This window comes from Dermacentor albipictus, chromosome 6, assembly GCF_038994185.2.
Source record: "Dermacentor albipictus isolate Rhodes 1998 colony chromosome 6, USDA_Dalb.pri_finalv2, whole genome shotgun sequence".
NCBI lineage: Eukaryota > Metazoa > Arthropoda > Arachnida > Ixodida > Ixodidae > Dermacentor > Dermacentor albipictus.
The window spans coordinates 9,458,897-9,484,960 of NC_091826.1; the positions used below are offsets into that span (position 1 = coordinate 9,458,897).

At 49.3% G+C, this 26,064-nt stretch overlaps 1 protein-coding gene across 1 annotated transcript in view; it reads left to right on the top strand.

Annotated features, from left to right (window-relative positions):
- Positions 1-24,617, top strand: part of LOC139060763 (uncharacterized) — a 169,446-nt gene extending 144,829 nt beyond the window's left edge. The window contains exons 4-5 of the mRNA XM_070539875.1: positions 14,346-14,649; positions 17,499-24,617. Of these exons, the coding sequence (XP_070395976.1) occupies positions 14,346-14,649; positions 17,499-17,597 (403 nt within the window). The 3' untranslated portion in view covers positions 17,598-24,617. The remainder of the gene's footprint in view (positions 1-14,345; positions 14,650-17,498) is intronic.
- The last annotated feature ends 1,447 nt before the right edge of the window (positions 24,618-26,064 follow it).

Sequence of the window (26,064 nt, forward strand, 5' to 3'; positions counted from 1 at the left end):
TACAGCGAGCTTTTACTACAGGAGCGGCACCAAAATGTTTCCCGTATTGTCTGCTATAAAGCGTGATGATTTCTGTAACTACTCGATACAACACCGCGAGCGTGCTTTTTTTATTTATTTTGTACTCAATCGATAGCAGATCCAACAGCAACGTCACTACTCGTTCTGTCAGGTAACATTGTGTAAGCAACGGTTGACGAGATGGCACCGCACGTGGATCGACTTACCTGCATAGTTTCCTCGTGCTAGGGCTGAAACGTACCTGTTGGTATTGTCGATTCGCGTTTTCGTGTTTCAGACAGACGCACGCAACGAATTTGCGACGTACTTCCGGCGAAGTGCCATGCACGCGCCGTGCGTTAGTGTGTCGAGTCACCTCGCTGTCGACACGGCTGGAGTGCCGCTACGCCTGCACCGGTTGAACGGCTACATAATTGGTAGCTGAGACTGAAGCGAGCTAGATGTGCTCGGCGCATTGTTAGTTGGGTGCAGCGCGCTCATATCGCGCGCAATGTGTGAAGTACAAAGTGAGGGCACGGCAGCTTTTCCGAGAGCATGCCTAACCATGCGTGGCTTGTGTTGCAGGTGCTTTTTCTTCGTATGGTCTCAAGTGCGGGGTTTCTAACCACCCCGAAGCATGTCCCGCCGCATCTTGCACCGCCCAACGCATCGCAAGCTGCCAAGTTTCTGCAAGATTATCAAGTCATCGATTGCATCGGCGAAGTCAACGCTGGATGGTCTAGTGGAACCAGTGGAACCGTGACGTCACGGCCTTCAGCTATAAAGGCAGCTGCTTCACCCGAGACCTTCAGAGGGCACGGCAGCTTTTCCGAGAGCATGCCTAACCATGCGTGGCTTGTGTTGCAGGTGCTTTTTCTTCGTATGGTCTCAAGTGCGGGGTTTCTAACCACCCCGAAGCATGTCCCGCCGCATCTTGCACCGCCCAACGCATCGCAAGCTGCCAAGTTTCTGCAAGATTATCAAGTCATCGATTGCATCGGCGAAGTCAACGCTGGATGGTCCAGTGGAACCAGTGGAACCGTGACGTCACGGCCTTCAGCTATAAAGGCAGCTGCTTCACCCGAGACCTTCAGAGGGCACGGCAGCTTTTCCGAGAGCATGCCTAACCATGCGTGGCTTGTGTTGCAGGTCAGTTTTTATAATCCCTATTCTAATGTACGTACAAGCTGTTATGGTCTTTTTGTGCTGCCGTGCCCCCAACAGTGTTTTCATATGATTGCTGATTGTTGGCTTGCTGTACTTATCACTTTGTGTGGAGATGTGGAGGAAAATCCTGGCCCTGAAGGTCAAGAAATGCTGAATGCTATCTTTGCTGCTCTGAAGGAACTTCAAGAATCCGAGAAAAAGCGTGATGACACACTGTCGCAAATGAATTCTCAGCTGTCAAGGCTGGACGAAGTGCTACGAATATCAAAAGCGAATGAACAGAAAATATCTGTCCTGGAGAAATCGGTGAAGCATTTCGAAAAGGTTTTGGCTGCTCAGGATAAAAAGCTTAACGATTACGAAGACAGAGCACGTAGAAATAACTTGGTGGTGTTTGGAATTCCTGAAAAGCCTGACGAAACTAGTGACATGCTCGAGGATATAGTGACCCGCCGTGGTTGCTCAGTGGCTATGGTGTTGGGCTGCTGAGCACGAGGTCGCGGGATCGAATCCCGGCCACGGCGGCCGCATTTCGATGGGGGCGAAATGCGAAAACACCCGTGTGCTTAGATTTAGGCGCACGTTAAAGAACCCCAGGTGGTCAAAATTTCCGGAGTCCTCCACTACGGCGTGCCTCATAATCAGAAAGTGGTTTTGGCACGTAAAAACCCCAAATATTATTAGGATATAGTGGTCCGGCAGATTTGTCATGATAGACTGGGGATCGTAGTCAAATCATTGGAGCGCATACATAGGATCGGCAGGTTACGGAATAACAAACCCAGGCCCATAATTCTTCGTCTGTACAACTTCAGAGAAAAAGATTCTATCATGAAGGTTTGCTTTAAACTAAAAGATACAGGGGTATCGATATCACATGATTACTCACAAAGAACCCTTGCTATCAGAAAAAAGCTGTGGCAGTCTATCGGCACCGATAGAAAGGCTGGGGACAGGGTCAGACTGGTGCATGATAAGCTGTTCGTAAACAACGAAGCTTACACGTGGGATGAAGGCAAAAATTGTAGAGTGCTCTTGCGCAGGGCCAATAGTCCAGCGCAGAAAGTCCGAAATGCCAAGTCTGGAAACAGGAATGAAGACTGACGTAATATTAACACCGCAAACGCCGAAAAGAAACTTTTTCGACTACTTTGCCTGAACGCACAAAGCTTATGCAACAAATATGACCAACTAGAACGAGTGCTCCTGTTGTATGATCCTCATGTTGCGGTAATTACCGAGACCTGGCTGCGACCAGAAATAACAAACGATTGTGTTTTTCCGCCAACATATCACTGCTATCGCAAGGACCGTCTGACACGCGGCGGAGGCGTGGTTGTTTTAGTTAAAAAAACTTTGGTGTCTTTCCTTTTGCCTGCTGTTAGCACGGAGCGTGAAAGTGTTTTCTGTAAGGTGACGTTGTCGGGTAACCAAGTTGTCGTCGGGGGCGTTTACAGACCACCAGGGACTCATCCAGATTTTTTATTAGAATTGTATGATTACCTTGACAGTTATCAAAATCAAAATGTTATTATTGCCGGGGACTTCAACTTACCTCATATTGACTGGTATTCAATGTCATGTGGCTCAACGGACACTAAAAGTTCTGAAACCCTGCTAGATATATTACTAGCGCACAACCTTACCCAAACTGTTTACCTGCCTACAAGAATTACAGATTCAGCGACTTCAATTCTCGATCTTGTACTATGCTCTGCTAGCATCTCTGACTATAAAGCTGAAGTGAACGAAGGGATCTCTGACCACAAAATAGTGTACTTCACATGCGCGCTTCCTACTCGATCGCAGTTACGTACTCCCAGGTATATCACTGTTAAAAATTATGATTCTGCTGACGACCTTCAAATTGTGCATTGTTTGGAAGAAGCACTTGTACAGCTTGATACTGACGATGACGTGAATTCTTTGTGGAACAAGTTTAAGTCCTTGTGCCACTTTTGTATCAGAAAATTCATTCCAGATAAAACAAAAATGATCGGTAGACAGAACCCTTGGATAAACAGAGACATCATTCATCTCAAACGTAAAATAAAACGATACCGAAAATCTAAAGATTACGACAGGACAATTGTTGGCACGATGGCAAATGACCTGGCTCTAAAACTGAGAGAGGCAAAGGAACATTATTTTACGGAAACACTTGGTCAATTTGCCTCTCAGAACTCCCCAAAATTTTGGCAATACCCATCTAACAAAGATTCCCAACTTTCGTGGGAAATATGCGATGGTGATGTAACAATTACAGATGCAAAGAAAATAGCTGAAGCATTTAATGCGTTTTTCCAAAGTGTTTATTCCACTGCGAGCACTTGTGTTGTCAAGATGAAGATAATTGACAGCCAAGACGTGATCAGTGTAACAATTGAGGGTGTGACTGAGCTCCTTCTACGGTTAGACGCAAAGAAAGCTACAGGGCCAGATAACATTCCTCCTGCTTTTCTTAAAAGATATTCCGAAGTATTAGCTCGATTTTTGGTCATTATTTTTTCTAAATCTTTAGCCTGTGGTACTGTTCCCGACGATTGGCGTTTGGCACGAGTAATACCAGTTTTTAAGAAAGGTCTCCGATCTACTGTAAGTAATTACAGACCAATATCACTCACCTGTTGCTGCTGCAAAACTTTAGAACACATCATAGTCACTTACCTGAATAATTTTTTGGAGAGAAATAATATACTCACGGCTAATCAGCATGGTTTTAGACAAGGTTACTCCACAACCACACAGTTAGTAGTCACTGTCCATGAACTCGCTTCCGTGCTTGATGGGGGCGGTCAAGTTGACGCTATTTTCTTAGATTATTCTAAGGCTTTCGACAGAGTCCCTCATTCGAAACTAATATATAAAATGAAACTTCTCGGAATACCCCTACAGATCATAAACTGGGTAAATTCATACCTGACTGGTCGTAAGCAGTATGTGGAAATAAATGGATCATGCTCCCGGTTTTTGGGGGTAACTTCAGGCGTACCTCAGGGATCGGTGCTGGGTCCAGTACTGTTTAATATTTATATTAATGACCTAGTTAAAATTGTGGAATCACCTGTTCGCGTCAAATTGTTTGCAGATGACTGTATTATATTTAGCAACATTCGAACTGTTTCTGATCAGCTTTTTCTGGAAAAAACCTTGGATAGGTTGGCAGAATGGTGCAATGAATGGGATATGATTATTAATTATGACAAAACAGTGCATATGTGTATTACAAATAAGTTAAGAAAGCTAGAATACTTGTACAAAATAAAGGATAATAAGATTAGGAAAGTAGAAAACTGCAAATACTTGGGGATAACTTTAACTTCACGTCTATCCTGGGTGCCTCACATAGACAATATAACCTGTGCAGCCCGAAAAAGATTAGGATTTCTAAAGTTTAAGTTAGGTGACTCCACATCCTCATTAAGATTAAAAGCTTATAAAACGTACGTTAAGCCTCTCTTAGAATATTCGAGTATCGTTTGGGATCCACACACAGTGGTAGGTATTGAAAAATTAGAAAGAATTCAAAGGTTAGCCGCGCGCTTCATTTATAAGCGCTTCAAACGACGTGATTCTCCAACGAGTATGCTGGAAGCCGCAAACTTGGAACCACTAACTGATCGAAGAAAAACTGCCAGATTAAACTTCCTTCGCCAGCTTTATTACGGGAAACTAGGCATACAACCGCGTGACTATATTATTAAGGACACATCTCGAATTTCCCGCCACAAACACAGCCAGTATTTAAAACCGATCTTCGCACGAACAAACCTTTTCAAAAACTCATTCTTTCCGAAAACAATCAATGATTGGAATGCCCTACCTGGAAATTCCCACTGGTTACAGCCACCCACTTGATGAATCTTGTTGACTGTAACCCTTGTATATATTGTATGTTTGCGTATGTTTGCTGCGTAACCAGTGGGGGTTTCCTACCTGGAAATTCCCACTGGTTACAGCCACCCACTTGATGAATCTTGTTGACTGTAACCCTTGTATATATTGTATGTTTGCTTATTTTTCTATCTGCTCACGTAGCCCCCTCCTGCTTGGACAGATGTCCGCAGTATTGTGAAAATAAAAAAATAAATAAATAAAAAATAAACCCCATGCAAGCGATCTTACGCGCGACATCGACAAGCGACGCGATGGATATGGCAGGCGCGTTCGCTCGTCGCCTACAAGTCGTACCCCATGCGAGCGATGACTTCGAGCGACGTCTTCCCAGTGTTGCTGGTATGAGGGCAGCAATATAGGCGCCGAAACTAGCGTGACGCGTGCTTTATTAATTTACGTTGATGTGTTTTACTGTAAAATACAGCGTAAAATATTTCTGAAGGACTTGCGGTGGGTTCTTATCCTTGCACGTATAGAAATTCAATCGTTAGCTCGGTCCGTGCGACAATTGGTAGTATTTGAGTGGTGTACATCCAGTTCCGGCATCGCGTTATTGGGTAGTCGTTCATAGTACTTCCGAGCGACGAGCGACGAATTCTAGATTTCCAGAACCGAGCGATCGAGCGACAAAGACCGAGCGATCCGTTCAAGCGACGGCCCCTTTCGTCGCCTTCGCGCGCATAGTTCTTTCCTCCATGCTTCTGCGGCGCCTAGTTGAAAACGTACCGGAAGTATGTTCCACGTTGCCACTTACATAAGTACTGCTCTGTCGCATCATGTGTGACAGATGATGCGTAGAAAGGAGATCGTTGCCGAAACCGACACGTGCACATACTTATCCATAACCTATGTTATGGAAATTGGATTGGCATATTCCGTAAATGGAAAGTATGTCAAGCTAGCTAGCCTAAGGGAACCGTTTATTCAAGAAAAACCGAAATAATGCCCGAGTAATGTTTTGTGAATGCATTTTGTGAACAGATGTCTGTGCGACATGATAGGGCAAGAAAGGATAAGAATTAGCAATGAAAATGGTTGTGATGTGTTTTTGAAGTGTACTATAGTGCGAGTTTAGTGCTGGGCGTAGGTAAAAAAGAAACAGTATACGGTGCACGGCGATTTTCGAGAAAGCAAAGTCATGGTCCAATATTTTCGTTAGAAGTAAACAGCCTGTTGGCTGATTATTCTGCTGGTGACTTCGTCTGCAAGATTAACTGCGCGCTTTTTAGCTTCACGCATTTCCCTTCACCCACCCTGAAGAGTTCGCGTACTTCCCGGTAAAGTACAAGAACTGTGCTGTGCCGAACCAAAACGAACTTGCTACCTCGCGGTGCTCAAGAACTCTGGGAAATTAAGTGCCAGTACACACTTCGTCCTTACAGTTCAGAAACGACTCATTCTATCTTTTTTTTCTTTATTCATTTATTCAAGACATTGCTTACAAAAAAAATGGCTGTGGCTTAGGTAAGGTTAAGCCCAGGATGCGAAGCATACTAGCCTTTATTTTAGTTGTTGAACCACTGTTTAGCCTGGTGAACTGCTGTTGCTTGGCTATATTTGGTTCGGCTAGACGAAGAAACAACTCATGCATTACTTCTTCGCCTTCAAGAGTGGAACGCGACAGCGTTCCCGTCGGCCCGCCAAGGGGTGTGAGACAATGGGCTACAGGGCAGCGACTACGCGCCCCGCATTGGACGCGGTGAGCGTCGAGCAAAGCAGCGTTCGGCGCGGCAACGAAATGTGCGCCTGAGCAAGAGACGCACGCCTTAGAAACAGCGCGTTTCTAAGGCAACACCGCATTCACTAGAGGCGCTTTTGTACCGCTTTGAAGCGTTGTACTCGTGGCTCAGTGGTAGCGTCTCCGTCCCACACTCCGGAGACCCTGGTTCGATTCCCACCCAGCCCGTCTTGCAAGAGTTGAGCCAAAGCCACTTCTCCTCTGTCGTGACGTCACGGTGTCACGTGATTTCATGGTCACCGCCGCGCCTGAGGAGCTGGGTTGAGCCCTCGTAATATGCTTCGCATAAAAAAGGCAGTGAACGTGCCTGACTGGGCCGCGCCACCCTTGGCAGTTGCGGTCACGCAACCGCATAATGCAATGACAAAAGAAGTATAGAATATAATGCGGAAGTTTGAGAGATGAAAAAATTCAGACATAAATAAAAAAAGTTTGGCATGAATAACATATGAATACAGGTACATACAAGTACATGATACGGGTATGTCGAAACAGTAGTCGTCTGGGTACAGAACATATATCGTACTTTCACAATCAAAGCAGAGACTGGCAGAGTAAACGGAAATCAACTAAAACCGCTAAAATCACAACTCCGAAGAAGGCCAATGACGTCCTTCCTTAGTCCTGTGTTCGTGCCGTCTCCTGCGTTATGTATACGTGTGACATGAGCTGGCGTGCTTTGAGCCTGCATCGCTCTGACTGAGCACATCTCTCTAGGCATTGGATAGAGTCGTACTGGTTACCTTCAACTATAGACTGCATTCATACACGCGTGTAAAACCCTTTGGTATCAAGTAGTGAAGTGGGAGAAAAAAAAAAAGTATTGCCTGAATGTCTACGCGGTCGTGGCCGCGGGTCTTCAGTGTGTCCTATAGGCGCGAAACGGCCGCCTTCTAAGGCACTGCATGATTTCATCGTTGTGTCGGGAGTAAGCGATCCACAGGCATGGAAGTCATGGATAGAATTTCCTGCTTGAGTCCGCTCGGTGCTCGAAATGACGCTGAAATGCTGTATAATGAAAACATTGCCGAGCGTATAAGACACCGACGCAGAAAAGAATGTCGTGCATAGACGTGCACGACGGTGCGCTGCTACCAACCGATTTTTTACAGGAAATTCGTGCCTTTCAAGCATCGCAACCACCTTTTCTCTGTCATCGAATACCCTGTCCCGCGTTCGTTTGCAAGGAATTTTTTTAGGCGATAGGCCAACCGGCGTGACGCTGGCGCATACCTGTTTCGCAAGTTTGATAAAGTTCGCTTCAATTATTTCACGCACCTTATATTGTCCTCGTGGCAAGCGAGCAAAACAGCGTAATCGGCAATTTTGGTGAGAGGGGAAAGCAGGTTTGGGCACTTAGAGAGGTGCGTATTCTCTTCGGCACACTGTTGCGGCGCTAGGCTATCCCTCGAACCCGGCTCCGTGTGGTAGCGTGGTGGAGACATCGGGTTGAAGAAATCAGAAGCTTGGAAGATGTGAAAACGATATATAACTAACAGGTTTGCTGGCACTTTAACAAAACTTCTTTACATCGTTGAATAGGTAAAACAAAACAAAAAATATCCTGTTCAGCCACGAGCGTCTGGATGAGCCTCGTTTTCATGGCCCAGAGCAGCTTCTTGTCTCTCTATACCGCCATTATAACCACTCTGTTCAAACACTCCCTCCTGGCGGTAGCCAATGACACACAGGTCGCAACCCACCAGGACGACAGCCAATGAAGAAGCACGTACAACACTGTCGCAGACGGAACATTAACCGGCGACCCCCCCCCCCCCCCCTCCCCATTTACAGCGGGCGCAAGAGGGGTCTGGCTGTGCCTGTGGGACGCCCCCACCGCAGAGATCTTTTAGTCCCAGCTGGTCGTCTCCGCTGCTTCCCAGTAAGCACCAGTTCGTGGCGGCTTTCTTCCGGGAAACGTCCACGAGCCCTTCGCGTCGTCTCGGCCTCCCCTGGAGTGGCAACTCTTTCTTCCCTTTGTGGCGCTTCTTCTCAGACGAGGGGCGCTCGTTGCGGGAAAATTGGCAGCGCCCAGCGTCGCGTGGGAACGGTCCTCCGACAACCTTCCTATAGCGTATTTCTCGCATTCGACTTTTGCGCGTGACAAGCAGCATGTTGTCTACTGCAATCATAACAATACCAGTTGTAAATGGCACACCGCGGTGTCTCCCGTGCTTTTCAAGCGGCCGTGCCAAATGAGCTACAACGACTTTGTTATAGTAGTAGTAGTAGTAGTAGTAGTAGTATTGGTATAAGTAGCAGTAGCAGCAGAGCGGTGACTTCTTGGCTAAGTAAACGTCTTAATTAAATATTATTTACACACTTAATTATAAATGGGAAATATTGGCAAAAAGCACATTGCGCCGGTTACTACACAAATCTAAATTGTTAAAATCATTGTAGTTACAACTTTGTTAAGAGAACTGACAATGAAGCCGTACAAAACATAGGGGAATTGATTACCTTTCATTGAAACGTTGAAATAATATGTAAAGACATACAAATATTAAGTCCTTATTACCTCTACATTTCGAATAGAAATAATTATTTCACCTATGCTTTGTATGGCTTCGTTGACTGTTTTCTTCATAATTATAATTGTAACCAATAAAAAAAAATCGTGCCATATGCGTACCTTCATTCTTTCCGCTAAATGAATGAAAGATGATGTTTGCTGAGGAGAAACTCTTCAGCTATTTAGCACTTGGAGTGGATTTTTTCTAGAGCGAACACACACACACAAACACACACACACAAACACACACACACACACATGTGTGTGTGTGTGCGTGTGTGTGTGTGTATATATATATATATAGGTCTTCTGAAGAACGTTATTGGGGAGATTTCGTCAAAAAAAAAAAGGCTACGGGCAAACCGCACGTATGTGCTTAATGCAAGCCGACGTCAACCACCCGTCGGGGTCACCGCACGTATGCACGCGTGTCGGTTATAGCCGGGCGTAACCGTCAGCACGGACACGGCAGGCAGGCTTGCTCTCGCTGCGACCCGAATCCCCCACTTTTCTTTTTTTACGGCCATCTCGGGTGCTCAGCTCGTTGAGCCCTGGTCGATTCGTCAACGTGTTGCTGCCGCAGAAAACAACGAAAAAAACACACACACGCACTCACACTCACATACACGCACGAAAAAAAAAAAGAAAGAAACTAATAAATATTCGGGCGCCGCGTGCGTGACGCGCTCTGCAGTGCACCTATCGATCGAGTATCGACTGTCGCGAAAGCACGGGGAAACCGGTGTCGACTGAAACGAGGACAACGTTCGTTCGTTGCCCACCGCGGTTCGCGACGGCGCAACGCCGTGCGCGGCGGGCACCTTTTACGCGCCATTTGGTCGTCACCCGCCTATAGTGGGAAAGGCACTTCTCGGTGTATATTCGTTACCGTTCTTTTTCGTCGGCGTATACGTTGATCTCAGCCGATGTTTATTATCGAGACAAGTCGCATTTCACTGAGCGCAAAACATCATGAGGCGGCGGGTTTCGGCCGGTGTGTCGCATGGTCTTGCCGCTCGCGTAGAGTTCTGACCGCGCTAGTTCTTCTCCTTTTTTCAAAATGAGATTTTAAGTGACAGCATTGGTTAGCCCGGAGGCTTGGCATATGCTGCTTCAAGTTTAATATATGGGCAATGATGAAAGAAAGAAAAGAAAGCACTCTGTAGCATACACGCGACATGCGCTGTTGCTCAGACGAACTTGGCAGAGTTTACAGAGCCACACACAGGCCTGTATCCCGCAGGAATGTTCGAAACGCCTTGAAGCAGCACGCGATGACCAGGCCATCGCCACGGTCCAGAGGCCAGTGAAGTTTGCGGTGAACGAGCGACTTCAGTGCGCGCAAAATGGTCGACCACGTCGTTAAGTCGACAGATCTCCACAGCTTCGCGCTGACCGACGGTGGGTAATTACGCGGGCTGACGGCGATTCGCGTAATTAACCGAGCGCGGTGGTGCGCGTTTTAGCGCTTCTGGCTTTTGGCATCGAAGTAGGTTGCGATCATTCGTTGAACACACTCCTTGGCGGGGTTGGTCGTTGAAGCAGCTACACGCAGAGCACGCAACGCTGTTACATTTGTGAGTTGCGTCTCTTGGTTGGTTGGTGGTTGGTATACGCGACTTTTCCCTTATAGCAACGCCTAACAGGCCATTACTGTAGACACACGAGCGCAGGGTCGTCCAGTCCGATGTATAACCAACATTTCTTCTCCTTTCCTGGGAATAAACGCGGCCAGCAATAACACCGATATCTACTAATAGAAGATTCATCTGAATACCTTCATTGAATATCTAAGGCGCCATGCGCATTTGAATACTGGGGCCGTATTATCTAACAGCTATTTTCATTTTGCATTCTTGCTTTTCGTCGCTGGCTGACAGGACGCCGCGCCTGCTTTATCGCCGGGATCGCCCAGTCGTTGCGATAGGTGAACGGGAAAGAATAAAATTCAATAAAGTTGGTGGACAAAATTACTTGCACAACACGGCTTCTGGTCATTCGTCCCACGTAGCAGTGGGCGACCTTGCATGTTAGGCCACTGCGCTACACTGGAAACGAGCGACCGGTGCTTAGACAGCTGAATCGCGTACAGCCGCCGTATATGTACCATCAATACGGCGCAACCTGAAGCGTTTGTCAGGAGACGGCAACCGGGAATCGAAAGCGCGCCCTTGTGCTCCGCGGCAGTCTCGGCCTCATTCACACCGGCCATTGGCAGGGGTCGTGCGATCGATCGCGACTGGTGACCAAGCAGCGATGTCGACCGATGTTCACACCGGCACGCGCGACCTTCCCGTAGCCGCACCGAAATATCTCCCGATTGGTGCCGTTCATATCTGCTCGCAACGCCATTGCCCCGTAAAATAAGCATCAACGTGTACCGGCGTCCCGTTCTTGCGCATCTGATTAGTCCAGAGGCTCTGCGACTGCAGTCGCATGACTAAAAATCGAGCGCCGAGCAATTGACCCAAAACTGTCGCTTTTTCGACCAAACCGACTATGTTCAACCAACTTGGTCACGCGACCTCTGCCGGTGTGAATGAGCCCTCCTCTTCTCTCAGAATGGTCAAAGCGTTCCTGTCGTCGGAATCACGGCTTCGACCTGGCTTGGTTCCCATCATCAGCGCCGCCAACTATATATATATATATATATCGACGCGATTACGTGCGCCGATCAGCGCTGTCCGTCGCCGCGAACGTACTCACACGAGCGGGTGTTTGTGGCTAGACGTCGGCCACGCGAGAGAGCGGCAATTTTCTGTCTCGGCATGCAGGCTCACCTACTTTTCTCGAAAAGAAAACGGCCGCTGTACACCGGGCTACCACTTACCGGCGTGCCACGAATATCCAGCGCGAAGTAAAGTATGTAGCACGCGACGCAATCGGGCTACGCGTGCTCCCTGTAATTGCGCTTTCTCGTGCGCGTGCTGATCGAGGCCACGCGGAGCGCTTTGCAGAAAGTTGCAAAAAGAGCCAGGATAACACGAAATGTCTCAATGCGGCCATGGAAGGTTCGCATACGTTACGCTTCTTGCGGCTGTTCTTACATCTCGGAAACAGATATTGTGCCACGCTTGAAAATAGCGCCAGAGATGTGGACGAGAGAGAAGACACAAGCGCCTGTCTCATATATTGTCATGTTGTGGTGACTGTGTAGTATCAAGCACTCCCAAAAGAGTGGTTTAAGAATTTAGCTCTTTATATAGGGCGAACTTTTACCCTTAAAAACAAGCCACGTTAAAACACGACGGTAGTGGCCAACGCAGCGCGTCGGTCGCAGAAATCTGAACCGACGAATCAAGTACTTACACTCGTATCGCCATTCATTCCAGAGTTACCGACGGTGCTCGATCGCGCACATTGGAGAATGCACAATGCCATTCGGGTCGCGCGCGTGATTCGAATTGAAGGCAACGACTGCCGAACGCAGTCGACACGTTATGCGCCGAGCGATGATCGGATAAGATGGATAATCCGGCAAAGAAAACGATCGACAAAAAGCAAAACAATGTGCACGTGACACACGGCCCTTTGAATTTTTATTAAAGAAAAAAGAAGAAGATAAAAAAATCAATTTGGAAGGGTCCCTATAGCCGTGGTCTGCGCTTTCTATAGATACCCGATTCCGGCGTTTGGAACCGCGCACCATATTGAAGGAATTGACTTGAATTCCGGGGTCTTACGTGCCAAAACCACTATTTGATTATAAGGCACAGGGACTCCGGATTAATTTTGGCCACCAGGGGATCTTTAACACGTCCCCAATGCACGAGGCACGAGTGTTCTTGCGTTTCGTCCCCATCGAAATGCGACCGCCGCGGCCGGGATTTAATCCTGCGACCACGAGTGCAACAACCACAGCAGAACTAGCGCTGTGACAGGACAACGCTAGTCTTGTTTTGATTGTGTTCTTATCCACTGGCCACGGCGCTGCTTCGATGTACACAGCACTGCCTCCTACAAAAGGGCAGTAATTGCTCCTCGTATTCAGTAATACCGGCTAACTGAAGTACTTTGAGAAACTAGCTTTAATGAGATGCTGGAGATGTTAGCCTAGTGTTTCGCCTGACAATACTTAGTCGTTCCTTCAAGTGGCTGCACGAAATAATCCAAAACATTCGACCCAACGTATAGCGATACCGAGCGAATGTTCGTTCATGCCGGAATCTGAGGCCTAAAGCCCAGACCACACGTACCAGTGCCGACGCGCGCTTCTGAATTTACAAGAGACTTGGCTCACTCATAGACGTTTACTGACAGCCATTGTTTCGTACTTTGTTATTGGCAGTGCTTAAAAATGCTGAAATATTTATAAGCGCAATTGTTTTGTTTGTATAGTCGTTAGATCAGCGCCCACAGTTAAAAAACAAAAAAAAGCACATTCTCGCATGAGATAAAGCTGCCTCTCTGAGTATTGGTGATTCTTCCACGCCGTATCTGCGTAGCCAAGCGCGTGAAAACGGGAGGCAGCCAAGCACCGGATATCTGTCTGGAGCAGATAGCCGTGCTCGCGCCGCGCTAGGACGCGCACGATCTGTCCTGCACCATGTCCTCACGCGTAGGCGCGCCGCAAGCGTACGTGTTGTTTGGCCTTAAGTGTGGTACCGGTTTTGGCCGGGTGTGGTACTGAGAACAGAAGACGAGCACACAGGCGATCCTCTTCGCCCACGTGCTCGGGAGCCGAACGGGAAAGCTTCCACGGGATATTCCCACGAAACTGAACCGCGAGCATTCCGGCATCCCGGTGTGCTAAAGGACAAAATGAAGAAACAGGTTCCTGACGCCCGCCCCTTTAGCTACCCGCGCCCTCAGATGGTGCCGGCAAGGGCGCGCTATCGCTCGTCGCAGTTGCCATAGTTTCGTCGAACTGGCTTCCGCCATCGCGCGTATGTCGTACGGGGAAGAAGAATGTCAGGGGACGCGAACGAGTTCAAGCGTCCGCACACTCGAATGTAATGCCTTCTCGTTGCCTCTAAAACGGTTCCTTTTGTCGCCTCGGTGTTAAACTTGCGCGCTCTCTCGTCGCAGCACTGAAAGCGGCCTGGACAACCCGTTCCGGCCCGATGGCGAGCTGAGCCGGGAGGCGGACACCATCGTGAGCCTGATCAAGGAGGGCAAGCCCATCACGCCAGTCAAGGGCGAGCCGGACGGCTTCTTCACCTCCCAGCTGGACGGCTCCGTCACCCACTCGTCCCCGCAGCAGAACCAGCAGCTGCAGGCCAACGGCGAGTCCAAGATCTCGCCCGCCAAGGCGCCGGCGCCCGTGGCAGCCGACAGGCCCGGGACGAACGGGTCCGCCGCGCCGCCGGGCGTCAAGAAGGGCGTCGTCGAGGTGCGCTCTCTGTTCACGCAGCGAAGTGCACTGCGAGGTTTTTATTAAGGCGCACATTTAGCTCGGAGGCTCAGTACGCGGGATCGGAGGAATTGTTTTTCGCCAAATTTGATGAGGTTTCTTGCATTTAAATGAAGTTAAAGTATAGTGACTGTGAGAAGCGGAATTTTCGTTTAGGCTGTCGGCTCTTTGATAAGGATTGTCGAAAATTTCAGAAAACGAGGCTGTCACATTTACAGCTCTAACTCAGAAATAAAAAAAAACGATATTACAGTTCTGTGACTACACCTAATAATACAAATAAACTGGACAGAATGGGCGCATTATGCACCGCTCTTAAATACAGCGCTAACTTGTAGGTGGCACTTTTTCAAAATCCTTGTAAACATTCTAACGAGTTCACCTTAGCTGTAGACTAAAATATCAAGCTTGTACACTTTAGATGCGCTAATGGGCGCAGTTTACAAAACTTGGATATTTGTTATTGGTGTAGAGTTGCGGATTTGTAAGCTTCGTGCTTCTGTATTTTTTATTTGTTAATTCACCTGTATTCGTCAGTTTTTGGGAAAATATCGAAGCTTTAAATCAAAACTCTGCTTTCTAGAATCACTATGCTTGAAATTTCTCTTTCAAATTCAACCAATTTCATTCAGATCAGTCCAACGGTCGTCTCTTAAAAGTATATCCGCATACGTCGTGCATGTATTTGAATCGGCGGCAACGTATAGTTGGCCCCGAGCTAAAGTAAAACTCTTGCTTGGGCTAGTTGGTTCATGCTTGAATGAGTAAAGGCAAGGCGCAAAAGACGAGGACTGAAGAAGGACACAAACGACAGGAGGCGCTGGTCCTGTCGTTTGCGTCCTTCTTCAGTCCTGGTCTTTTGCGCCTTGCCTTTACTCACCCGAGCTAAAGCTCCTCTTCTGTGGTAAACACATGTGTGTAAAAACCGTCCGATCGGTCCGACGACGTGTCGGCTTCTGTGGCTGTTGAAACTTGGGGGAAAATTCGTTGGAAACTTGTTAAAACCTTGTTGGATATCTTCTTAATACGACTTGATGTACATCGAAACTGTGTGACCCTACTTATATGACCTTAGTTGTGCCTCGACAATGGAGTTTTCAACGGGTTTCCAACAGATTGCAGCAATCCGAGCAACTATGTTCCGGGCCCATCATTCGACGTATCGGGTGATTTCGAAGCACTTGCGTTTCCCACTCGAATTACGAGGCCTGCTTCGGCATTGGTGACTGACCAAACGACGCTCTGACGGTTCTCGCGCATTCGCACGATTGTGCTTTTAATTGGCTCACGCCAGATATAGCTCCCTCTACGGTGCCACGTTGTTTTGGAACGGAAATAAATTTGCGCTTCAACAGGCTTGAACGGGTCTGTCGTTTCAAAGGCGCACCATTGCATTTCCAAGGTACATGTCGGCGCTACAGTGCCTTTCTGTGCAAGTATGTAAGCGTAACTTAAATTTTCGCTTGTTTACTGCTCCACCAAAGCCTAATTTTCCCCAGGCGTGCCCTATACTATCCGGCGACGAGAAAAACGGATCGAGCTGGTGGCGGATGGATTGCGTCGTTCGAAAAGTTACCGCGCATGCGCGTCATGCATGGCACCACTCCAGCCCGGCACACGCTTTGATGACGTTGCGTGCACGCAGTTAAAAGTGCTCGTGAAAGGGCGCTGTTCACGTGAGGAAAGCGCTACCGCAGGAAAAAGAAAACTTGCTAGCTCGGCGCTTTCTATACGTGAACGGTGCTCGAACCCGTTTTTGCGTGAACAAGATCTTATCGTTGCTGATGGTTCGGTAGGGGGAAAACCGCGTGGAGCTCGTGCTGCTGCGAACGCGGCTTCTGCCTTTGCCCGAGTGCATCGGAGAGCGCCCGAGATTGTTTTCCACGCGTTGCTTATCTAGAAAGAGCTGCTGTCAGCTTCGGTGCAGCTATGCCTCGGCGAACACCTACTTGTCCGGTTTTGTTTACACGCAGGCAAATTGTTTGCGTAGATAAGTAGGGGAGCCTCATATATGGCACTCGCGAAGTATGCCAGCTCTAATGCGGGCTGCATAGGCAGTCGTGCACTTTTGACTTCCATCGGTGCGATCAAGGAAAAGTTCGATGTTCTGACCAGCAAGCGCTCTCAAACGTGAGACGGAATGGTTTGGTTGAACGTCACGCTCTGTAACTTCACGAGTTCTTTTCTTCTTCTTTTTTAAATTATTGTTATTATTATAAGAGCTTTGTGCACGCAGGAGCTTCTGCCTAAGTAAGGTCGTACTGCGCGCCCGCTCCGCTTTCAGCACTCCCATCATAGTTTCAGAAAACCCTATCACAAGTATATTTCGAACCGCCTGTCGACTGCGCCAGAGAACAAAGGTTGTGGCTTCCTTTATTTGTTGAGACCGAGGCTTAGTATAGCTGGCGTACCCGATTTATCTCAGTAGGACGCCTTTAATTGGAGCTAAAATTGTACAACGCTGCACTGTAGTCCTTATCGAGTGCACTGGGCGTCTATAGCGACGACACGTACACCCGAAGTCGCTCATTCTCCCGTACCACATGCATCTGTTTGGAACTGCCACGTAGCGTGCGCAAAGGTGTAGTACGAAGCTGACTGTTGCACAAGTGGAGTTGGGTAAGCAACGTTGGTGCATAGTTTCGTCAAGTGCCGCTAAAATTTGTCGGCGGCAAGATCGTGCCAGTATGGCCGATTTTGTCGAATCGCAAGCTGCTTGTTTTGGCGCTATGTTCAAGATTGAAAAATTGGCAGGCCCGTCGTGATTGATAGTTCTAAGTGACTCGGCTTGTGCTCGAACTCTAGTCCTTTTTCTCGCCCCTCTGCAGGTGCAACATGGCATCGTGGTGCCGCCCTCGGACTCCTCCACCGTGGAGCAGGTGATGATCAAGAAGAAGCCAAAGTGCAAGTGCTGCGTCATCCAGTAGGCGCCGTTGGGTTGTGGACACTGTGCCGGCGGGCGCCGACTGCTGCTTCGCTCTGTGCCTCTACATGGGTGTCTCTCTCTATCCTATCTCTGTCGCGCTGTCTTTGGCTTCGTCTAGTTTTTTTTTTACTTTTATTTTTTTATTTATTAATCCCGTAGCTGAAGCTGTTGAGCAGCCGATGGACTAGGGCGGTCCCTGCGGGCCGCGCCGACCAAGCGGGAGGTGATGATGTCGTCGCCGTCGTCGTCAAAGTGAAAATGCGTCGTGTTTTTGCGATCCGAGCGTGCCTTTGACCACCGCCACTCCTCCAAGTTTGTGCGAGGAGCAAGGGCTCTCCCAGTGAATATCCGAACCCCGGTTATGTTCCCGAGTGTGCGACGCCGCGGTCGGTATGCGTCGCTTTGTCAGCCGTGATTCCGGTGACACATTTTCGCGAGCGGTCGAGGGCGTAGCCGAACGCTGGGTTTAACTTTTGTGAAGTCTTACGGCTCGTTCTGGCTTGGCGATTGCGCGGAGACATACATTTCGCGAACGTCCGCCAATACGAACACGAGAGGCGCTGCCATTTCTCCTTTCCGCGAGGCATGCGCCGAAGTCCCGAGCTCGTGGTTCTTGATGTGAGTTCGCCTGCACGCGCACGTCGTTGTGCCGGCAGTCCTGGTCGAAAGCTGAGTCTTGTGATTTTGGCACGGATGTGACGGTTCGTGGACAACTTGAGATGCTCCCTCAAGAGGTTTTTTTTTGTTTTTCTTTTCTTCGATCGCTGCTGAATTTAGTCCCGCGAAGCCTCGCTGGTACCTTGAGACATCGTTGTCTTACGTGAGCGTAATACGAAATCATGTTCACTCCATGTCTGATGCCGATGCATTGACGGCTTATCACGAAGTTTGATTATCTTACGTGGTGCTTCCCTCACGCCCTCACGATATCATAACGAAGCAGATAGCAGCTGCCGCTAAGCAGGCCGTGACGAAACCGCGAACAAGGTGTGCATGTCTTTGGCAGCTTATGAGAAAGCCCACGTCCCAAGTACGAATCTTGAGCCTCCGTTCTGCAACGCCGACGGGAAGAACGCTGGTGCGGCGCCCCGGAACGAAGCAAGCGGCGGACAGAACCGGTGACCGCCTAAGCCAGAGAGCCCGCGCGATCATAATCGTCCGAATCGTCGTTCAGCACAAGCCAAGGGGGGACCAGGCTCGGTACTGGCTGTTTAGTTCGCGCGCGAGAAAGCGTGAGCCGACCTGTAGCGGACCTTTGGGACTCCAAACCCAGTGGGCGCCGCCGTAGACGAGGCACGGGAGTGGAGAGGAGCGGACGTACCCTCTCAGTCTTGTACTGTGCGGGGCTGCGTGGCTTTGCATGTCGTAGCGCCGGCTCGACGCCTTGTTTCGGATTTCGTCGGCGGAGAGGACTCGGGCCAGGCCACGACTGCCGTGTGATATATGCAGTTCTCCCGCCCGCCCATTGCTTTCTCGTGCCCCAACGTGAACTTCAAGAGCCGGGCAGCCTCGACACGCGATGTGTTTATTCTACGCGTCGTCGAAAGCGACATGCGCGCGACGTGTACGTATGTATTACCTTTATTTTAGAGACGGAGAGGGCCGCGGGTTGCCAACTAAAGTCGCTAGACACTGGAAAGTCGAGAGAGTTTGATCCCCGTGCCGACGCGGAGAAGCGTCGAAATGTGTACCGTGTGTATAGCGGGTGCCGGAGAGTTCCTTCGGAGGAACGCGCCAGTATTAAGCGCTGAATGGCTTCCTGTTGTTTTCGTAGAAAAAAAAAAAGAAGGAAAAGAAACGCCGCACTGTCGATGATGGGTGAAGACTACCTTGCTAGAGCTTTCCTTCGGGCTGCAAAAATGTTCGACCTGCTTCCGAAGCAAAGTGTTCCTTTCTTGGTGGGAATGCGAGCCGCGCTTGGAAATGTAGCAGCTAGTTGTAACACGCGTCCTGAGTTGACAACCCTGTTGCCGAAGCAGGTGCGCAAGGCGATGTCGCGGCAGCTCTTCGTTGTTGCTAAGCAGACGCTGTCGTCGGCCTGCAAGATGTACCCTCGCAACCCGTCGACTTAATAGAGCTAGCGTCGGCCTCGCTCCCCCCGCCATGTTCCGAGCGCAGTCCCCGAAATCTATATACATCGTGTACCGCCGGGACAGCCGCACGTAGCACGCGGCGGAACCTCGCGCTAATTTCCAGTGCCTAGCGACTTTACTGCCAACTGACCCTCCCTCGAGACTCGCGCATCACCGTCTAGCGCGTATATGCGACGTGGAACACACAGACACAGTTAATATATTTTGTCCTGCTTTGCGTGTTACCGTAGGTGTAAATAAGGCAGCACACATTATGTCGGGCATCCCCTCCTGGCCACTCCCCATTTCCCCGTGTTCTAGTTTTCTCTTGCTTCCTCCATCTTAATTGAGCCCGCGTGCAGTACATATTGCGCGGGCACATGGAGCATAAAGGGCACGGCTACACTAGCGGAATGACGCGCGCCGAGTGGGTTCGGCGAAAGAGCGCAGTCGCGTCGGAAAGGCCGCCTAGTTCAGTCGCGGTGGTCGCATGACTGGGCGAACATCCCGTGTGCACAAGCGGCCCGGTGTGCGTTCAACTGCTGCTCCCTGAGCTTTTCTTACGATTCTAACGAAAGCGATGGGGCATCGATGCAGAATTTGTGTTCCTTACGAACCGGCCCATGAGACGGGGCATGCACACACGGTACGGCGAAGCTGTCATTGGCTGCAACTCCCGACGGAGTAGGGAGAGGGCGGTATCATCCCTCGCGCCGTTCGGCCGTAACCGAGCGAATCGACCGCACCTCGTCGGTCTCCGCCATTGGCGGCGCGTCGCACACCGCCGCTCAGCGGCAGGTGAACGTTGCCGCGCGCGCGTTCTTCCGCGAGTGTGACCGTGCCTGTAATATTACGGGCTCCGCGGCCATCATGCATTGTAGCATACACGGTGGCAGAGTGTACAAAAGTGTTTCCTTCTCTCCCTCGGCTTCCTTTCCTCCTGTAGGTTCCATTATTGAAAATGTCTACAACGTCCTTGATGCCCTCTTTTTCGTCTTTCCTTTTTTTTTTTGTTCTATACCGTTTCCCCCGTTGGCTGTTTTTAGTCGCACTTTTAAAAGGAGTTTTCGTCGAGATGGCCCGTCGTAGGACGCCGCACATGGGCGCGCCCCTGACGTGCGGCTGCGCGCCGGCTTGTGTACGTGCAGTCTATTTTAATTTAAAGCTCTCAGCGTTGCATTTTTGTGCCGTATGCTCTGAGAGAAATAGAATCTTATTTTTAAATTATATCTCGCTCGTGTGATTTTAATGTTGCAGCTTTATTTCTTTAACTTTCGACGACGCCTGGCGTTAAAGCCACTCCACAGACGAGTTGTAGGCCTATAGACGAGTTCGGCATATAATGAACGTGCAGCTAAGCGCCATTGTGCGAAACCGTGGTAACGTTCTCGTGTTAGCTGCCCGGTGTATTTCGGGCTGTCCCGTACGCCTAGCCGGCCCATAAAGTCACCACCAAATTTTGCTTTCTGTGGTAACGACATAAATTCTTGCATTTTGAAACGTACCGCTGTCATTGCGAAATATATTCTTGTTGAGCAGCAAAAAAATATTGGAACATGATGTCACGAGAAAATCAGTTTTGTTCTAGCGAGAGCAATTCTTAAGTATGATGTCTTGTCGCGACATATCTATTTTTTTCTCGGCAAGATATCGCGCTTACAGCAGCTATTCTCGTCGTGTTTTGGGACGTCTCCTGTCGTAATTTTCATTCGGGAGCCGAACACGAAATGGTTTTTACGTTGCCTAGCTGCAGAACGTGACGTCACGAACATGCGGCGACGTTTTTCTAACCAGACGAGAGGGCTGTCCCCAGTTGCAGGGCTTTCGTTAGCGATCACGTGAGCATGATCGGTGCACTTAGGATGAGTTCGAACGGCATCTATTTTCTACCAACATAGGGAGACTTTTTCACAAGCTTTCCGCCGTAAATTATTGCCTAAAGTGATCAGTAGCGAAAAATAAGCGGCGAGCCTGTGCATGCATTCCTTGCGCTTTTTGTTTGTGAAGGATGTTTCGTCATTAGCCAGCGCCTGTCTGAACCGCTTCTGTGAATACGGACGCGCCCTTCAAGGCTACCTTTTTGTTACTCCGCGTTGCGGCGCCCCGTTTGCCTAGAAGTCGTCGTTAGATCTGCGCCATCCGCGGGTCTCCAGTTTGCACACCTCTTGCGGTTATTCAATTCCTGCGGTGTCAAGTCGTAGCCTGCAGGCCGTTCGACGTCGTTACGTTTCAGTCACCGTGTGTGCAGGTTTGACACGTACTTTTTTTTTTTTAATGGGACCTACATACATGTCCGATGCTTTTGCCGGAAGCAGCTCGCAGGGGCCCATCAGCTGTGTCCAGAAATAACGCAATGCTGCCAGTTAGAGCGGAACTCACTTCACGATCTTCGGTTATCTCCTGCGACCAGTTTTCGGAAGTCGTCAGATGTGGCGCGCCCCGTAAGTTGACCTCGGCTAGAAGTTGCACACTGGCGGTAACGATCGACGGCCACTAGATGCATCTGTCCACGAGTATCGTGGCAGTTCGGCCTCTTCTAGAGTTTGGGCCAGAGTGCCAGTCTTGGTTACGGGAACTGTGAAGGGGCCTCGTGACGAAGTCACTTTACGTTCAAATCGCTTGGTCGCGAACGCTGAAACCCGTGGTAACTCCAAAGCTTCGCGCTGCTGCAAGGGCACATGTTGGCATGCACCTTTGTCTTGTATCCTCCACGGTTAAGACCCCCCGCCCCATCGCATTGTTGGTTTTCATTGCACCGAAGCGCGCATTTGTTGATGAGTCCCAGACTCGTGAGACGCAGCTGTAGTTCCACGCAGTGTAACTTTACTAGCGGACAACTCTGTGGCGATGAAGGGAAAGCTACGATGGCACAGCGCGCACAAGTAACAGTGCTCCTGAACAAAGTCCGACAATCTCATCCGCGTTAGCTTAAGCTGTGGAGGAGAAACGTAATCATCTTATTTACAACAGGAAAGTGAGGCAAAATATACCACTTACTGTAAAATTTGAGTTATTCCTCCCTTTTATCCTCTTTTCTGCTTTTTTTTTCTTCCGCGTTCGGGCAAATGCGGAACTGTCGCACGAGGTAGCTACGCTGATTCAGTATACGTCCGAAGGGATCAAGAGCGCTGTGAAACGCCGCCGGAATACGTGGCGCAGAAGCTCCGCCCCCGCGGCTTTCCCTTCTCCAGCACAGAAAGTTGTCCGCGAGCGTCGCTGCCGAGCGCGCCGTTACAGGTCAGCCTCCGGTCCAAGCTTGCTTGCGTAGGAGCCTGACGACGACTATGTGCCGTGTTTTCCGCTGGTGTCTTTGGTGTTACCGAACTGGCTTACGGTGACGTGTGGGCTTCATAGCCCAACGCATATTTTTTTCTGTCGTAAAATCTGTGTGATTGTGCGTTTGGCTTATAGGGAGACTGGCGAGTGTCAGAAGTGCACGCAACCTTGCAAAGGTACCGTACGAGAGGATCTTTAGAGTTGTGAGAACATGCGTGTTGGTTTTGTACGTCCAGACTTGTCGGTTTAAGACATGGTGGGGCACAAGCTGTGGATTGTGATGTCAGTGATTTGTATGTACAGCGTAGAAGACAACGGGAACGTGTAGATTACTCTGTGTATTGACAAGGGCTGTGCCCGCTTCACAATTCGACAGTGCTTTTTCAGTGGCATTTGGTTTGTTCCGTCAGGTCCCCTTGACACATCTTTTCAGCCGTCCTTTCAAATGGGAAAGAGGCGAAGTGTGTGAACGTAATTTGATAGCGTCGTTCTTTCTGTCCTGCTCTTGCAACATGATCACGGCAAAGACTTAGATACAGCCTTTGTCGAAAGAAGCGAAGCCGTGTACGCACAACTAGGGCCGATACTGACACGTCTAGTTGACGCTCGGTTGCATCTGCACTGCTCAAAAGCTCTGGAGAGAAAGGCGAACTCTCTACCCTCCAGAACATCCTATCGCCAGAAGTTCCACAGGCGCAACACGGCACATTAAGGAATCGACAACATCTATGCTCCCGCCGGCTTCGTTTCTTTTGACGAACGCTGTACACATATCGTTTTCTGGTGATCAAAGAGATGTCGGAATTAGTCGTTACCGCAAACTGTTCGCATCAGTGGTTTCAAACAGAACAACTTGCCTCTGGCGTTCACACAACTCGCCACTGGAAAGCCGTGACAAGACGGTTGTCAGATGTTCTGAATATGAGAAAGCACGATGTTTGCCGAACAATCGTCGTGAGCGCATGTTCCAAGAATTTCTACCCAATCGGCTAATCGTTATCTCGCCACTTACGTACCACCAGGTTGGTTAGGCGTTCGTTGTTGAATCCCTTTATTGTAGTGCCCGTTGCTTTTAACCGTGAGGTACTACGGTAAAGCCTCCTTATAAGGGAAACACGATGAAACGGTAACATGGTTAAGAAAATGCGGTGGTTCACTGCAATACCACAGCTGCACCGAAAACACGCTCTAAGCGCATGATTGGTCATTGCTACTAATTTTTCTGCGACTGAGGCCTACCGTGTGACCAAAGTCATGGAGGTCCAACCTCGCAGGTTATGTATGGTCTCGTGACGTCGCTGCGTGTTCTTTCGTTTGCTCTCTTTTATTTCTTAAACAGGGAGATCGTTTACGTTCCTCGTTCCTCTCCCCCTGCCTTGCGCACACTACGGTGCATGTGCACGAGCCACCGCGAGGCAGTGGAAGTGGCTAGCGAGGCGTAAACGGCGATTTCAAGTGAAACCGTCTGAACAGCGCCGCATGTTCTGTGTGCGCTGTGTGAGACCATGTAGCGCTGCGGTGGTACCACGTGCGCAGCAACACGCTGTGTGTATGCCGACGTGGCAGGGAGAGCGCAATGTTGCGGCTCGACGATGGGCCAGCGATTGTACAAAAACTTGAGACGGGCCCTTATGTAGGCTGGTCTGAATAAAAATGTGCACCTGCAGATGAAAGCGGCTCGTTGTGTTACTTGGTCAAATAGCTGCATATATTTCGGGAGTCCGGCGCCTACTCGTGAAAACATGCCTGCTGGACTTGAAGGGAAAGAATGTTGCACTTTCCCCCACATCCAAGGCAACTGGAGCCGCCTCACGACTGAAATAGCAGCTACGCTTCAACAAAGCACTTTGGCAGTTCCTGCGATAAGGAGTTGGTTCAGAAACGCCCCTCCTCTCCAGGGTTTTCGAGCGAATGGTTAAAGTACCTGATAGGTAACCACTGCTGAGAAATCCACGATTAGCCTTACTGGAGACATTAGCGTTCCGTGCAGACTCAGAGCAGAAATATCCAACGGGTCAAACGACCGCCAAGACGAAATCTCGAAGGAGATGGATGCAGTAGACAGAAGCGCTGTTTGTGATACCTTGTGGGCGCTATGCAAAACAGCAACGCGTCAGGAACGTTCACGCTACTTTTAAGAGAAATGTAAGGTAACAAAATTTGTTGCAAAATAGCGCTTGTCCTGTGCTTCTGTGTCTCTCTTCGGTCCCGTCTTGGAATTGCGTCTACCAGTATTCAGTTTTTCGAAGAAGCTTTGCGAACCTCGCCGAGTTTAGTGACCGTGGGTTGTGCGGCTTGGCTGCTCACTTGCCGAATGGGCCAACCAATCACAGCGGAGTACGTGCGCCGCTGGGTTCCTCGCACCATCGCCAGATGAATTCTAGAAGAGTTGACTGTTGGGCTAGTTGGTCGTCCATATTTGAAGTAGTAGCTTATATCGCGAATAAAACCACGGACACAAGGAAGACAGACACAGCGCTTGTCCTTGTCTGTCTTCCTTGTGTCCGTGGTTTTATTCGCGCTAAGCTACCACTTCAAATCACCAGATGGCGCTGCCACAGCGGCGGCGCCGGCTTTGCGGGGGAGCAAAAGAAAAAGACCAGAAAGCTCGCATTCGCGCAGTTGCACGGTAATAAGGAAGTAAACGCAACTTGTCGATAGAATAGATTCGAATTGCGCTACGTACGTATGCGCATGCTGCCTCTGAAACCATAATGCTTTCAAAACGTCCGTCGTACTGTCTAGTAGTCAACAACTCGGCATAACAACAGGCTCGCTGTATGTGTGCGCCCGCGCGCATGTGTGTGCGTGTTCTCGTGTTTCGACTATTTATGCCCTCGCAAAAAGCTTCGCTGTATACAGATTCCAAAGACATGTTTTTTGCCGCAATTTAACACTCACAAAAGGAAGACACATAAAGACAACACGGGCGGCCAGATGAATTTCTGTTTCTGTGAAGCAGTTCTGTAGCAACATACAGATGCCAACTCGTTGGACCTGCTGCATTTTCTTCCCACCTGGTCAGTCGATGTACGAGTACGAGAGGTGAGTGGAATACTTTGAGCCCCAGTGAAATCGATTAGGGTACAGGACTTTCTTTTTATCCTTTAAATTTTCAAC